At 40.7% G+C, this 15,241-nt stretch overlaps 1 protein-coding gene across 32 annotated transcripts in view; it reads right to left on the bottom strand.

Moving 5' to 3' along the window:
- kcnma1a (potassium large conductance calcium-activated channel, subfamily M, alpha member 1a) overlaps positions 1 to 10,873 on the bottom strand; it is a 142,609-nt gene extending 131,736 nt beyond the window's left edge. For 10 of the 32 annotated variants that reach the window (XM_044214232.1, XM_044214237.1, XM_044214233.1 and 7 more), the window contains exon 1: positions 9,740 to 10,873. In XM_044214232.1, coding sequence (XP_044070167.1) covers positions 9,740 to 10,030 — 291 coding nt within the window. In that variant the 5' untranslated portion in view covers positions 10,031 to 10,873. The remainder of the gene's footprint in view (positions 1 to 9,739) is intronic. The other 22 variants (XM_044214256.1, XM_044214251.1, XM_044214253.1 and 19 more) reach the window with 3 other exon arrangements.
- Positions 10,874 to 15,241: the final 4,368 nt, after the last annotated feature.

Here is a 15,241-nt window from a genome sequence, read left to right as displayed (position 1 = left end):
ATGAAAAGGAAAGGGAGGAATGTGTTAACAGGCAACATGTACACTTCCAAGCATTATGCAGTTCCATCTGACAAGACAGGACCAAAAAATGAGACATCACATCTGGCATTGAAGCCATAACAAGCAGCTTCATAACAGACACCTATTACAGATGCATGATGCGTGAGTTCAGCTCCTGTGATTCTAACTGTAATGGATAGACTTATTATCAGTAATACAGTAAAAGTACATACTGACTTACAACCAGACCAATTAGTTCATACAAATGCATTTATTTTATATCTCTGTGAGACTGGGCATGTGTGCAGTCAAGTGTATTAATTTACATGATTTCTAATGGTGCTCATAAACACGAATCTATGAGAATCACTGACATCAACACTTAAAGCAAATCATCAGTGGAGGAGATCATGAGTTACATTTGTATCTGCATTGTTTGTAATTAATGTACAAGTCAAGTTCCCATGATGTTCAAAATGGCTTCCATTCACTTATCAATACAAATACGAAATCTATTGTCCAAATGGTCCCCAGGAGGGCAGCAAGGCAACTTACAACTGCTGACCAATTAAGGAGTTACTTAATCTTAATGGCATAGGCCGTCAGAGAGCAGCATAGCAGTTCTACATTATCATCCATCTTTAATGAGGCATCAAGCAATGAACCCATGCACTCTGTGCATCATCTGTACATGATGTCTACACATGCTGTCATTTGGGGCTCAACACTAGCCGCATCATCTTACAAAGCTCATGTCACTCTGAAATTGGTCTTGCTTGCCTCGCTTGATTCCTGTCTAGATACATACAATGCCAGACAACAGACGGAACCTGAGTGAGACAGCACCTTCTGGGATTTCACTTTTGCAAGCATCAAATAAGGCTGTATTTGGCAGCTGGGCTATTTAGCCACTCTGGAAAATGTCAGAAGAAGTCAAGAGGTAAAATCATTGTGTAGCACGCCTGCCGCTCACTTTGGCTGAACAGGGTTCAGCTTGTAGGCTGCCCTTCACTGTCAGGCGGACTTGTATTCCCCATAAAAAACATTACATTTTATTAGTGTCTAGTGCTCACTTAACTAATAGACACTGACTGGGAATCTGCCAAATGGGGTGCAATCTTAGCATTGTAGCATGGTGGCTATGAAGGCAAATTGCTGGCACACAGAGAGAAACCTGAGCCTGCTGTTTGCCTGCTAGGAGAATGACAATTAGCATATTAGCCTAGCCCCCTTGGATGCTGCCAAATGGGGTGCAATCTTAGCATTGTAGCATGGTGGCTATGAAGGCAAATTGCTGGCACACAGAGAGAAACCTGAGCCTGCTGTGTGCCTGCTAGGAGAATGACAATTAGCATATTAGCCTAGCCCCCTTGGAGGTTAATTGAGACAGGTTGCCGAGGGCAGTGGCTGGGGTATCCTAACACTTTCCTATCCTTCTCTGAGAATGGAAGCTTGTATGCTTTATGTTCACCCACAGGGTGGGCCTCACAGAGCCATGTATGTTGCTAAGAGAGAGAGCTGATCTCTAAATAGGAAGCAGAAACACTGCCTGCTGAGATCTTTGAAGGTCACTGCTGTGTCCTCTACACATCCCTCTCTCTCTCTCTCTGTCTCCATCTCTCTCTCTGTGCATCAGTGCACACAGCTCAAAGCACCAATTATAACGTTAACCATGTTTTGATGTCCACATATCAGTGCTCCACTGGCTTCCCTGATTTCTGAGGATGGGTGGTGGGCTAAGGGGAGCAGAGCGAAGATGAGGCGGAGAGTAGGAGATTGCTGGCTCTGCCTGATAATCAGCACCAAAAAAGACTAGTCCCAGGGCTGTGCACGTGCTGGCCTGTCTGGTTTCTGTGATTCCATGCAATGGCACAGAAGGATGGGACATTTATAGTATTTGTGTGGCAGTCCTAAAGTAAAAATCTGACTATACTGCTTAATATGAACACAGAGTAAAATATCTAAAACGGTGAGAGAATCTCAGCAAACATTGCATGTGTATGCAGACATCATTGAAGTCATACTGAACTCAATCAGACATGAATGCTTCTCACATCTGTCTCTCTGTCACTCTCACATACAAAAACACAAGCATGTCCAGAATTGAGAAATTTAAATGGGCATAAAAATTAAGCTGCAAAAGACAAAGTAAGGCCCATATGCACTACAGAGCAGTATGCAGGGGAACCATTAACAGTACCATTAAAAATACATGTTTCTGTCCTTAAACTACAGCTTAAATACCTTTTAAAACATACAAAACCAAGACATATCTACATCTTATTATCAACAAAATAGCATCAGCTTAACTCTTCTCTAGTTGTTGAAACTGCATTAGCATTAAATTTGATTTCTATTGCCAGGCTATAGGGAAAGCATCCAACCTAGACACACACACACACACACACACACACACACACACTTCCTCTGATGTTATGCAGTTTAAGGACAACAACAGCTGAGGAAGAAAGCTGGTAGACTAGAAACCATAAGCCATGATCCCGCTGGCTAGCCAGGCACCAGCTAGCTATCTCCCTCCTGCAGGCCTCCCTTGCCAGCTTAGCCATGCCGGTCTCAACCAGCGGATCTAAATGCAAATGATTGTCACTGCCAGTTGACTAGGCATGGATCAGGTGGCTTAGACCCTTTCACACATTTCCAATGATGGGAATGCCAGTCTAGCAGTCTAGCACCATGTGGAGCCAGGTATACCCATCCCCTCTAACCTTCAACCTCTGAATAGGTCCTGGGGCGTGGAAGTCCTATTAATAGTCTGGTGACTGGCCAAAGAAGACATAACAGCATGACAGCAGGGGAGCACAGTTTGGGTACAGGGGAGTTGACCTCTATGTCTGCCTCATGATATACATAGTCTGGCCCGATATATGGCCTCTCCTTGTCTGTGGATTACCATACATCAGCATGGCACACTACAGTTGTCCCTAGATGGCCATCAAATCAGGCACAGAGAATTAGGGATTAAGGCCCAGAAAAGGGAGGATCTCCATTGAAGAATAACTCATGAGTCACACATTCCACATTAGAGGAGTATAAGAAAAGAAAGTTAATCAGTGATGGTGGACACAGAAAGTTTGTAGAAGCTTACATTATATCACTTGTGTGTTGCTGCAGTATAATATCTATTTGTCCATCTGTTTAGATCAAGTTAGTGAGATTAAGAGATTCCAACATATACACACACAAATTTAATAATCTCATTTGACTACACAACACAACCTGTGTTGTTCTGTTGGACCTTAAAATCAATTAATCATTTAATTCACTTATCAAAGAAAAATGCTGCTTTCCTCTGTTTTGTATCATTGTAAATTGAATATCTTTGGATTTTGAATTGTTGTTTGGACAAAACAAGCAATTTGAAGATGTCACCTTGTGCTCTGGGAAATTTTAATGAGCCTTTTTTAAATGATTTTTGGACATTTTACTATAGACTAAATAAATAATTATAATTAATAATCATAAATCGACAGAATAATGAAAATACTCAGTAGTTGCAGGCAGCCGGGGCAGGGGCTGGTTACAGACATGCGTCCTGTGATGGAAACTGGTCATGCTTTGCCCTGGGACAGCTGTGAGGCATGCTCACTCCCAGAAAGTGTCAACAACACATGACAAGACACATGCAACCCAACCACTGGCCACAAGAACATAGTAGTCCACCTACACACACATTCCTGAAATGACATTAAAAACTAAGGAAGTGTACATAAATACAGCCGTATGTGGACAGCAAGTCTTTATCAAGTGTTTTGTGTTGCCCAGTGGTACTCATGTACTCATTGCATCAAGTCATTTTATTTCCTCAATTAGCTCGTAGTGTGGGATAAAGTGGCTGGGCTGGGCCAAGTTAGGGTGAAGTTAGTGAGAGTGACAGCTGATGTCAGGGTGTGTGCTTTATGCTGCTCTGGCGAAATGCAGCTGGTGCGTTGCCGAGCACAAAGGAATACACAGGCTCACAACAGTTCCTCTCCACAGGAACCTCCGTAATCCATTAAAAGGTACGTGCACTGAAGAATGTCCCAGCATACCTCAATCACTCTGCTGTAGCTTCGGTTTTTCCTTGTCACAGACACAGACTCACTCAGACACATGTAAACACTGAGGTTGGTTTCATACACAGGTTTGATTAATTGCTCTGCAGTGAAAGCCAAGCCTTAGAGCATAAAAATCGATAACAATCTTCAATTATGTAAATGCACTGTGATGTTTTAAAATTCACCAAAGCTACCATATCTCTGAAGAAAACATATTTGCCTTTCCACCTTTAAACTTAAAGCTATTAAGGGTTAAGTGATAATACGTTTGCTTTATCATGAACCCTCTAACTACAGACTGACAAGGGTTAGAGAAAATGGAGCCGAGGAACCAGATTTGTCCTCACCCCACTTCTTTATTAGTCACATCACAGGCGCAGAGTCTGGCCTTCAGTGAGGAGAACCAACGCGCAGCACACCAAACCCTCATTTGATAAGATGAAACTTTAATGATCCCATGATTGCCATGGGGACACTGGGCTGGTACAGCAGCAAACAAACAGGAGAAACAACACAAGCTAAGTGCAAATGATCTAGGACAAAGGGGTAAATAGCAGTTCCAATATTAATACTTTTCTATTAAAATAGAAATGTATGAGTCAATTCAGGCCCAAAACCAAAGGCTGAATCAAAGGCAATTTGGAATAAGTTAAAAATGCATACAGTAAAATTTGCATTCACAGAAAGATGTGTAACAGTTGTACTAAGGGCCATACAAATGCAGAGAAAGTGTCTCAGGGTGTATAAAAACTGCTCATCATCTCACATATTTTGAAAGTGCAAATATGAACCATTCAGATCAGATTTGAATGTGTAATCTAATAGCTAAACAAAGGTGTTTTATTGCCTGTTGTAATATTTGAGGACGGAGGGAGGCTATGTACAGAAAAGATGTCAAGGTATGTGTACTGATTCACACGCAGAGAACATACAGGTGTAAGTACAAAACAGGAATAATGCAACAAAATGCCTGCTCCATCACCCCTATTGTTTAGTTGTTTGGACAGAAACAATTGTACAATCCTGACAGCTGTTGGCACTAAAATGCACATAAAACACTCCGTGTTGCACCTTAGGGGGATGAGGGGGAGGCTGTTGTACTGAGGTGAGGTGGGAGGTGTATTTTGTATATATCTCACCAAAACAGTGATACGACGTGTAATTTGGTGCTTGGAGTGAAATACATGACAGTCCACTCTGACTTGGCTTGTACAGTGCCTCTAGTACTGTCAGTTCAGGCCCGTTTGCAGTTGATGCGTATCTACTTTCAACAGCAAGAACATCTCCCTCCTTACTGCTTTGTGACAGGTGTCTGTGACTATATATATATATATATATATATATATATATATATTTATATATATATATATATATATATATATATATATATATATATATATATATATATATATATATATATATATATATATATATATATTTATATTTATATATATATATATATATATATATATATATATATATATATATATATATATATATATATATTTATATATATATATATGGCTGAATTTCTTGTTTGAAAAATGACTTAAATGATTATCAAAATAGTTGCCTATTCATTTTTTGTTAAAAGATTTATTGACTGATCAACTACTAGTTTCAGCTCTAGCAAAAATCAGAATCAGAATCAGAATCAGAAATACTTTATTGATCCCCGAGGGGAAACTCTTTGCTACAGCAGCTCACTATCACGTCAGTGCACACAGGAAACATGAAATAATTGTTTAGGTTAACTGAGCACTACTCAGCTCTTGTTGCTTTAGACTAGGGTCTTCTATACAAATACCTCAAATTCTGCATTGTCCCACTTTTAACTTTTAACAAACAAAACAACAACAAACTAGGGGTGGGCGATATGAACTAAAATTTCTTATCAAGATAAATTACCTACCATGTTTACCTAGTAATCTTCTTATACATCAGTTAGATTTCATTGATTGTTGTTGCTATAGAACCATATGAGTTGGTTTAGTTTGAAAAGAGAGTCATGATGTCAGTAGTTTGAATAATTCGGTTTATTCCCCAGCCCTACAAGAGACCACGTCAGGTGTTTAAAAATTTTTTGTAAAGCCATGTTTTCACAGAGCCATTTTTTCCAGAGGATGGTGGTATCATTCATGTTTGAATAGAGATTAGTGCCACATACGCAAAGCCTCTATACTCCTCTTCCCCACGCATCCCAAATAACAGAGCCGTCATATAAGAACTCCTGGAGGTGGCATGACGCAGAGTAGATAACTAGACCATTAGATAACCATACAGCAGTGAAGCTGCAAAGCACAAAAAACAGCACAAAAACTCTACAAATTCAGCAAGACTACAAGACCATAGGGAAGGGAAAATAGAGCAGGCTTATGTGCTAATAAGCCTCACAACATGGCAGTGGTTTCCTCCACTTCAGTATCACTGAGTGGTTGTGCTTTTATGCATTAGCATTGTCTTGAGTGAGTCTTTCCCTTAGTAGGAAACCCCTTATTTAGAACATGCGAAGTCTCAAACTGCACTGTAAAAAGTAATGTAATAATGACGCTCATCCAGACAGCCTGGTGAACTGGTGTTTGCAGGGATCGAATTCGATCAAAATCAAATTACAAATGTGGTTGATGAGTGGTTTAAAAATGGCATTTGAGCTCTTTGAAACACCCAGCAGATAAATGATGCTATGAATGCTGCCATTACTAGCACAGTGTTAGAAAAATCTATATATGCCTTTTTTTTTCTTATTTTATGTTGCTTTTTAGTCCACCTGGGAGACAGCACAAGAGCTATAAAACATTGTTTTGTTGTCTGCAATACAACTGTCCTATCTTGTTTTAGAAAGACAGAAGCAAAAAGGTGACTCTAACTGGTTCCTAGGAGAGCAGTACAATACAGGTCACCATCAGGCCCTAATTCCATGTTTTATAGACACTGTCTTTGAACAGTCCAGATTCCAAAGACTCAAAAGTTACACTGCACATTTTTCTTTGCTTATCTCTTTCCTTCTTCCAGTATGATCTCTATGACCCATGACATCTCCCTTATAATCCTGACAGAGAAGATGGCCATTTAAAAGAATTAGGACACTGCTGTGTGTCAATGGCAGAGTGCAGGAAGACACTATGCAATGCAACACCCCCTCTCAAACCCTTAGTCACCCTCACACCCCCTGTTTCCACTTCCTCCTGTGTCTCTCACAGTTTCCACCTCTATTTCCTTGCCTCTGATTCCAGGTTCCCAGTACTGCCAGAGAAAGCCCACCACCCCCCAAGCCAACGATGCATCCTGTTTCTGACACATGCCAACTTAGCTGGCTGCACTAGTCAGCTGAACACAGATCCAGTTTCCCCTTCTTAATACTCCTAACAAGCCTTTTCCCTCTGCAGCCAAGTGTCAAGCCTACCAAAGTCACCTAACGGGATGGCTCTGCCTTCCACACACAGCAACACAACAACACAGAGAGGGAGCACCAACAGAAACATGCTTCCCATTTTCACCATTTCTCCTCATTTACAAGAAATGAGATGCAACCAGATACCCAGCAGCAGGCACAAGATGGATACCTCATTATATTTGCATGGTTTATTTTCATAACTTTTTTTAGCAAGATGGTGGGAAGTATGAAGGAAGACATATGGTTTGGTGCCATTTCTGATACTGGATCCATGGGCAGAACAAAATGAGAGAAGGCTGACAGCCAAGTGATAGCCTAAATTGCATACTGGGCAGAATCATCTCTCAGTGTAAAAAAGAGCTGTTTAGATGGGACGATTATTGCAAGCAGACTTGACAGTAATCTAAATTCCAGAGGCCTGATTGAATTTTACCTCTGATATCATATAAATGTCTGCTCGTGCTTTTCAATATGGCCAATAGTCTGGCTGGACTATTCAAAAGTAATGAGCTTTTTGTGCATATAAGTGAGTTTGAGGCTGGGAGACATGATTGAAATCAATATCACAATATTATTTAGAATATCTTTCAGATATCAATTTATATGGCATAAATGTATGCAAAATCACATTTGAAATAATCTAATTGATGTTCAGTTATGCTTCACAAATGTAAAACAAAATCTTCACCAACTCTTAACATTTTGTTAGATTAAATTTACATTTTTTAGAATCATTCATTTGGACAACATATTTTTGAAAACTTTAACATGATGTGATCATATCATCACAACATGATTCCACTGAATATCGATAAATGATAATATTGAATTATTGCCAATGAGTGTTTCCCAAGGTAACATTCAGCTTAGACACAAAACAACCAACAAGAGGAAATAAGATAAAGATGCACTTAAAACCAAACCAAATATCCAGTGTTGCATCTCAAAACATTCAGCGTGGCGGAGAAATGAAGGCTATTTTCTGCAGTTACTGTCATTTAAGGATGATGACTCTATGCCCTGTCTCCCACCTGTCATAACACCAAACAAAAATGGGCAGAAAAGGGCAAAGGCCACCAAAAGGATGACAGAGGAGCAGCAGGAGGGACACTGCTCATCCATTTGAATTGGACACAACTTAAACATATCAAGGGCGAAGAAGTTCACCCTCACTCTCTCTTTCTTCCGTCCATCATTGTCACTACATGCTCTTTTCAAACCCCTTTGCACTTAACACTAAAGACAGATTGGTACTGTCACAACACCTGCCATTACCTGTTTTGTTTTTATTAAATTCCAAATATTTTCTCATTCCAAGCACAAATTATGAAATAAAACATGCCAGGCCATGTTTAGCACACTCTGAGCAATATTACCTTTTCGCTGCCTCTCTGTTTAGCCAGGGGACCACTTGCACAAGTGTGTGAGTCATGTGTGAAGCAGCTTTAATACACATGTGAATCAGCCATGATTCACCCTTAATGCAGGCCACCCCAAGCAAAGTAATGGGCAGTCGCTGTTTTTTTATCCTATTTCTATATTAGTCCTGCAGACAGGTTGCCTACATTATTCCACAAAGACATTTAATGTGCAGCATAAACACAGTACAGCCACCACTGAGTGTAAACATGTAAGAATATAATAACAGAAAGCTGTGAAATAAATGAATGATGTTTCCAGGGACTTAATATTGCAGAGTTGTTGCACACTATGAAAAGGACAGCCTTGATGTCACTGGGTCTGCATAAGAAGTCTCAGTGGACTTCATTAGGTCTCACTGGGAGAAAGTGCAGGATTATATGTTTGGTCACATGAAACTAGTGTATGGCCCTCTGAATCCTATACTTTCACCCTAGAAGTTAACAGCTGATGCGGCATGAGGATACTCTGATGTATGTTAAAGCAAAATAAAATGATGGAACTGCTCTCCTTTCATCCCACCCATATCTGCCATGCAACACCACCCCCCTCATTCCAGAGTGGGAGTTGGTAAACATGGCCAGCAGATAATAACAATCATATTCAAGGAATGCAATCATTATAAAGCCACTGCAACTGGCACTGAATGTCTGTTTAATGGGTGCAGATGATGCAGATGAAGAAGTCACCAGATTCAGCCTAGTGACATGTCACTTGCACAATGAAGGCCATTACAGAACAAGAAGTCAGGCCAGTGTAACATAGAAAAATACAGTAATATCTATAGTATGTGCATCAGTGATTATGTATGAGGCGTTTAAAGAGATTTTACATCTACAAACTGATTGTGGACACACAGTAGCAGCCATACCTTGGTTTTGATGTTGCAATGGCAGCAAACAGTCCACATATATTTGAGGGTCCTCCACAGCAGGATGATGAAGAGACCCCCAAAAAACGTCACCATGGAGGAGGCGAGGAATGCCCACCACATGCGCTGTCCATTATTGTCGCAGGGCACCTCAGACGAGAACGGGATGACAACGTCTTCCATCTTGGATATTAAGATTGAAGAGTCCGGATTTATATTATTATTGATATTGCTTGTCCTCATAGAGCTGTCGCTTCCATGGGGAACGGTGCCATCTGCCTCAGCTAGCATTTAGGAGCCTTGGAGAGCCTGTGCCAGCGTCCCCAGCCCCACTCACCAGCCATATTGCTTGAAAAAAAAATCCCTCTCTTCACTGTAGATTATGTTTACCCACCCGATGGAGTCTCTTTCTGTATTTTAGCAGCCTATGAATTGTTTATTGGTGACAGCGTGAGACACCGCACACGCGAACCTGACCAAAATAGCGGGTCGGTGGCCCTTGGAGAGAGGCATTTAAATCCGCAATAATGACGAATCTTAGGCGCTTCTCAATCTGAGGGCTTTTCTGTCTCTTTCACGCCAAAAGCCATGGTAAAGACGGCGTCGTTTGCAGCCGTCGAGGCTGCCAGTGATATCTCGGATAGTGGTAAACACAGCGATTCTGAAAAATGTTATAGCCTGTTCTCGGCGAGGCGACCTCTCTAGCCGTCTTCCATTCAGGGATCCTGTCGATTAGCTGGCGGGGAATCGATTTTACTTTCTTTCAGTCAATCGACTGTGAACGGTTTGCAACAAAACAAAACAAAAAACACTGAGAGATAATTTACTTCTACAGTTGGTTAGCCGTCAATGCAGTGCCTAAGACTACATATTCTTGCGGGCGTTTTCGCTGTCAATTCTGCGTAAAAGGACGAGCGCTCGGGTGGATGTCACTGTCTCCATTCGGTCCCCTGCAGCCCTGGGACTGAGCGGCCAGCTGAGAGCGCCTGTCAGATCCGCTCCAGAGGAGAGCAGGGAGATTTACAGGTAGGAGGGCGGAGCGAAGCGCTAATAATAAAGACGGACAGAGGGCAGTAATACCGCGACAATGTTTATTCCAAGTGCTGACCGGTCTCCGCTGCTTGGGTGTATAAAAGAGGTTGGCTACAATCGCGCCTTTGCGTCTTTGATGCGCGCCAATGACGCACATCGCAAAAACGAAGAGGCTTTGAAAAGCAGCCATATCGATCAGTGATAAATTTAAGGATTCTAGCTCACTATATAAACATCACAGCTAATGATGAGTCCCCATAGGAATATTGTATTGTAGTGGATATAAAACGACAATAAAGTGAGGTTAGTTATCATTGACTACAACATTGTCAGTCCCTGTAGGTTTATTATTGTACTGAACTTTCATTAAAGATAGTGCTCTCCTTTTTCAATTACTGTGTCCCTAGCTTTTCATGGATGACGGGCGGCCCGGTTTTCATTTTATGAAATTAACTTGACGCACACACACATACACACAGAGGGAGTGTTATGAATGTCCTTTCCAGTCAATTACTGTAATATGCTTACACTTTTAGCTCACATATTGGGTCAAAAACAGGTGTGGATTGGTGATGACGGTGAAGCATGACCAGCAGTAGTTTATGGCTGCACATGGATGCCCCTAAAGTAACCAGCCAGACCAAAGGATATGGGGAAACAGCTGGCTTGGGGCCCTGAATAACCACTGACCCCTGAGCACCAGACCAGGCAGGTGCACACAGCCACCTGTGTCACACGGCTCCAGACTTCTTGGAGATTGTTTGCAATAAACCCTTAAAAATCTGTCCCCCAAGTCCTTCTGAATGCTTCAAGTAAGGTCCAAATCCCTTCTGCACACATGAGTTAGGCAACATGATTAACAAATATTTGAGCCATTAGATAAATAAACTAATAAATGAAGTGTGGAATTATGATCTCAAGCACAGATTATTTGAAAAGTAAACATGTCTAAGTAAGGTATATGTGATATATGTTCTATGATGGTAATTTATTTTCTGGGAAATATTAGTGCTTCTACAGAAATAGCTGCTGTAACAGAATCTTTTAACCTGGAAGAGGGGCGAGCTGTAAATTATAGCACTTCAGATTTATGAATGTCTATGCAAGCATTTTGACTTCACATTATGACTTCAAATAGAGGCAGTGCAGGCCAACACTGCTATCTACCATTGGCTGGTATATTGAATATGAGTTACAGAGCAAGACGGAACTCGGAGGCACCAGGTTTGTAACATTCTCACTGATTTTTGTTTCCTAATTACCTCCACATCATTTACATCAAGTTTGCTCCAGAATGACCTTGCAGCAAAACACCAAGATCAAAATCAGACAGGCAAAACAAAGGTTTCAACTGTAAAATACAGCTCTATTGCTATATACATTGTAAAGTTTGATTTATACAGGTGGTACCACTGAACAGCATCTGATCAGCAAGTGTTCAAGGATGGCCTTGAGCAGCAGCTCTGAGGTTGTCCTCCTGCTGGTAAAATGGTGAACTGTCATATTAAAGGCATATGATGCTGCTCTACGGCAGCCTAATGGGAGGATCCGCTGCCATTTTATTTTTCAAATATTACAAAATTTTAATAAAATTAAAATAATTAAAATTCTTGCAAGAACCAAGGTGATGCTGGCCAGGAAATAATAAAGAGTAAAGATTTCCAGTGATGATGAAATGTTTTGTTAATGCTCCTCTTTATTAAATAAGGGATGTTATTTTCAGGTAACAAGTGAGGTGTAAATCACAACTAGGTTCAGGCAATGGAGGCCTTCTGTTGACATTAATGTTTATTCATGTTGTGGATTCACACAGAATTACAAATATATCTGCATATGATTTATGCTGCATATTAGTATTCTCTGACAAATGTACAAGAAAGGAAAACAACAGGGAAATCAATAATGCCATACATATTGTGTGTCAACTGAGATCCAAATTCTAAAACAACAATAAGCTAACAAAAGGTCACAGAAAGTAAGAGCATGCTACATACATTATGTGTCATAGTAAATCTTGCTGGTGTTTATTGCTGGCCAAAGCAGAAGGGACTTGAATTGATCATCCCCCATGAAAGGCCAGCTGTTGGGCGAGTGGCTCCTGCGGGCCAGCAGAACTTTAGCCGTATCGGTGACAGATGTGACAGATGAGGAGATTAACGTGAGAGCAGTCAGGTGGTAATCCCGCGGGACATTTGGAGACATTTAGAGTTAACATGGTGGAGAACCAGCAGAAGGCTGAACGGAACGAATTCATCCCATCCCAGGGAGATGGGAAAGGCCACAGCTTGCCAGTCTTGACTACAAAGATCCTTTGCTGTCAGACTTAAGACCTCTCAAGTTCACTTGAGCTGTCAGCAGCTGTCTTGAAACAGACACCCCAGCAGGAGGGCAGGAGACCCTATCCCTTTCTAAAACAGGCAATAGGGTACTTGGAGGACATTAAGAATTGGGGCACGGCATAGTACCTACACATATATCAGATGTAGTGTGAAGTAATTAGTGACCAAAACCTTGAGCAACATTCTCTGGAGGGCATTAAGTAACATCACAGTGTCTTTTTCAAACAGTGAATGTTCTCACCAATGTACAACTATAAGGCCCGAGGTTCAGGCAGTTGGAGGCATTAGACATGGTGGATGTTTTGGAGACACTGCATGCTCTCTTGCACCAATGAACCTGACAGGCAGCTGGAAGATAGTCATTCACTGTGACATCATTGGCTAGAGGACCATGTGACCCCGGATGCGGAGCTCAGAGGAAATAGCCTTGAGCGAGAGACACCCAATCAACCAGCAAGATCTGGTGTAGCTGCAAGCAGTCCAACTGCATGGAAAATTACTATCACAGAATGCTGATATTTTTAAGAATTACACTTAAGAGTGCCATCTTAGGAGTAAAAAAGTTATTCACTGAGTGTGAAAAATGTAAACATATTTATCAAGAGACTCTTTCTTACAGCAAAGTGTAAGAGTAACTCTCAAGTGATCACATGACTAATTACATGTATGTTCCTAGCAGGAATAGCCAATCAGAGACAATACTTCACCCTACATCTGCCATATTGTTCATTCTTTTAAGGAAATCCTTATATTTTACTAAGTGATGGTGGTATGGTATATGACCTTATCAAATATATGTACAAGCACAACCAGTGTGCTGTGAAAATTAACAATCAAAGAACAGAGTATTTTGCTCAAGGGCGTGGTGTGAGACGAGGATGCTGTTTAAGTCCTACATTATTTAATCTGTATATAAATGAACTTGCAGACCAGTCGGACCATTCAGCAGCTACGGGCCTCACACTCTTAGACAGAGAAATTAGATACCTGCTTTATGCAGATGATTTTATTCTATTGTCCCCAACCAGAGATGGTTTAGAATCTGGACAAATATATTTGATAATATCATTTAACCAATAGCTTTATATGGAAGTGAGATCTGGGGCCCACTCAGTAGATTTGAGCATCACTCATGGGACAAACACCCAGTAGAGTCCTTCCACATTGAATTCTGTTGAAGAACTCTAAATGTTCAAAGGAAAACCCAAAATAGCGCCTGCAGAGCAGACCTGCGACATTTCCCATTACTGTTAAACATACAAAAACGGGCAATAACATTTTGGACACATCTAATTTCAAGTCAAAAAGACACACTTCCATTCAAAGCACTAAAAACCCAAGAGCTGAACCCTGAAAACAGACCCCTCAGTCAGCTTATGATGAAGCTAACCAACCAGGTCCCCAACAGCACTAATCCAAAACAACAGAATAAAACTAATTATGAATCAGTCAAAATATCTATATTTAGAACATTGGAGACATGAAACAAAAACCCAAAGTACACTAAACTGTTATTTGACTCTAAACAGAGAATATAAATTAGCTGAGTATCTCCACTCTGTCAGAGATACAAAACAGAGACTGATCCTGACCAAATACAGGCTCAGTGACTGGCAGTAGAAACAGGAAAATACAGACATACATGGAGCCTGTATGTGGTCACTGCTCGACAGGGGAGGTAGAGACAGAGATGTACTTCCTCCCCCACTGTGAGAAGTTCCATTGTTTACAATACAATACACTAATATTGCTTGTATAGCAATCAAAGAATGGACTGCATCAGTATAATATAGAACCTGCCTATGTGACACCTGTGTATTTAACATATGTAATATGTAATATATATGAATCTTCTGTAAACTGCTTTGGCAACAACATGTTTTTATTCATGCATTCATGTTTTATTCATTATTGGTAAATGTTTACACAATTAAGTCTCTCTTGAACTGACCTGTCGTCTAAAAAGAGATTGTGGTCTCAATAAGACTACCTGATTAGATGAAGTTACTTAAGTGACCCATACATACGGTATGCCTGCATTATATTTTCAAGATAATTAACAAACTCCTTATCTTTCTTTTAGAAACAAGTTTATTGAGCAAGATGGACTCAATGTTGTAGTGTCCCCATC

This window comes from Siniperca chuatsi, linkage group LG11, assembly GCF_020085105.1.
Source record: "Siniperca chuatsi isolate FFG_IHB_CAS linkage group LG11, ASM2008510v1, whole genome shotgun sequence".
NCBI lineage: Eukaryota > Metazoa > Chordata > Actinopteri > Centrarchiformes > Sinipercidae > Siniperca > Siniperca chuatsi.
Note: the sequence above shows the minus strand (reverse complement) of the source record. Positions and strands in the feature narration are given on the sequence as shown.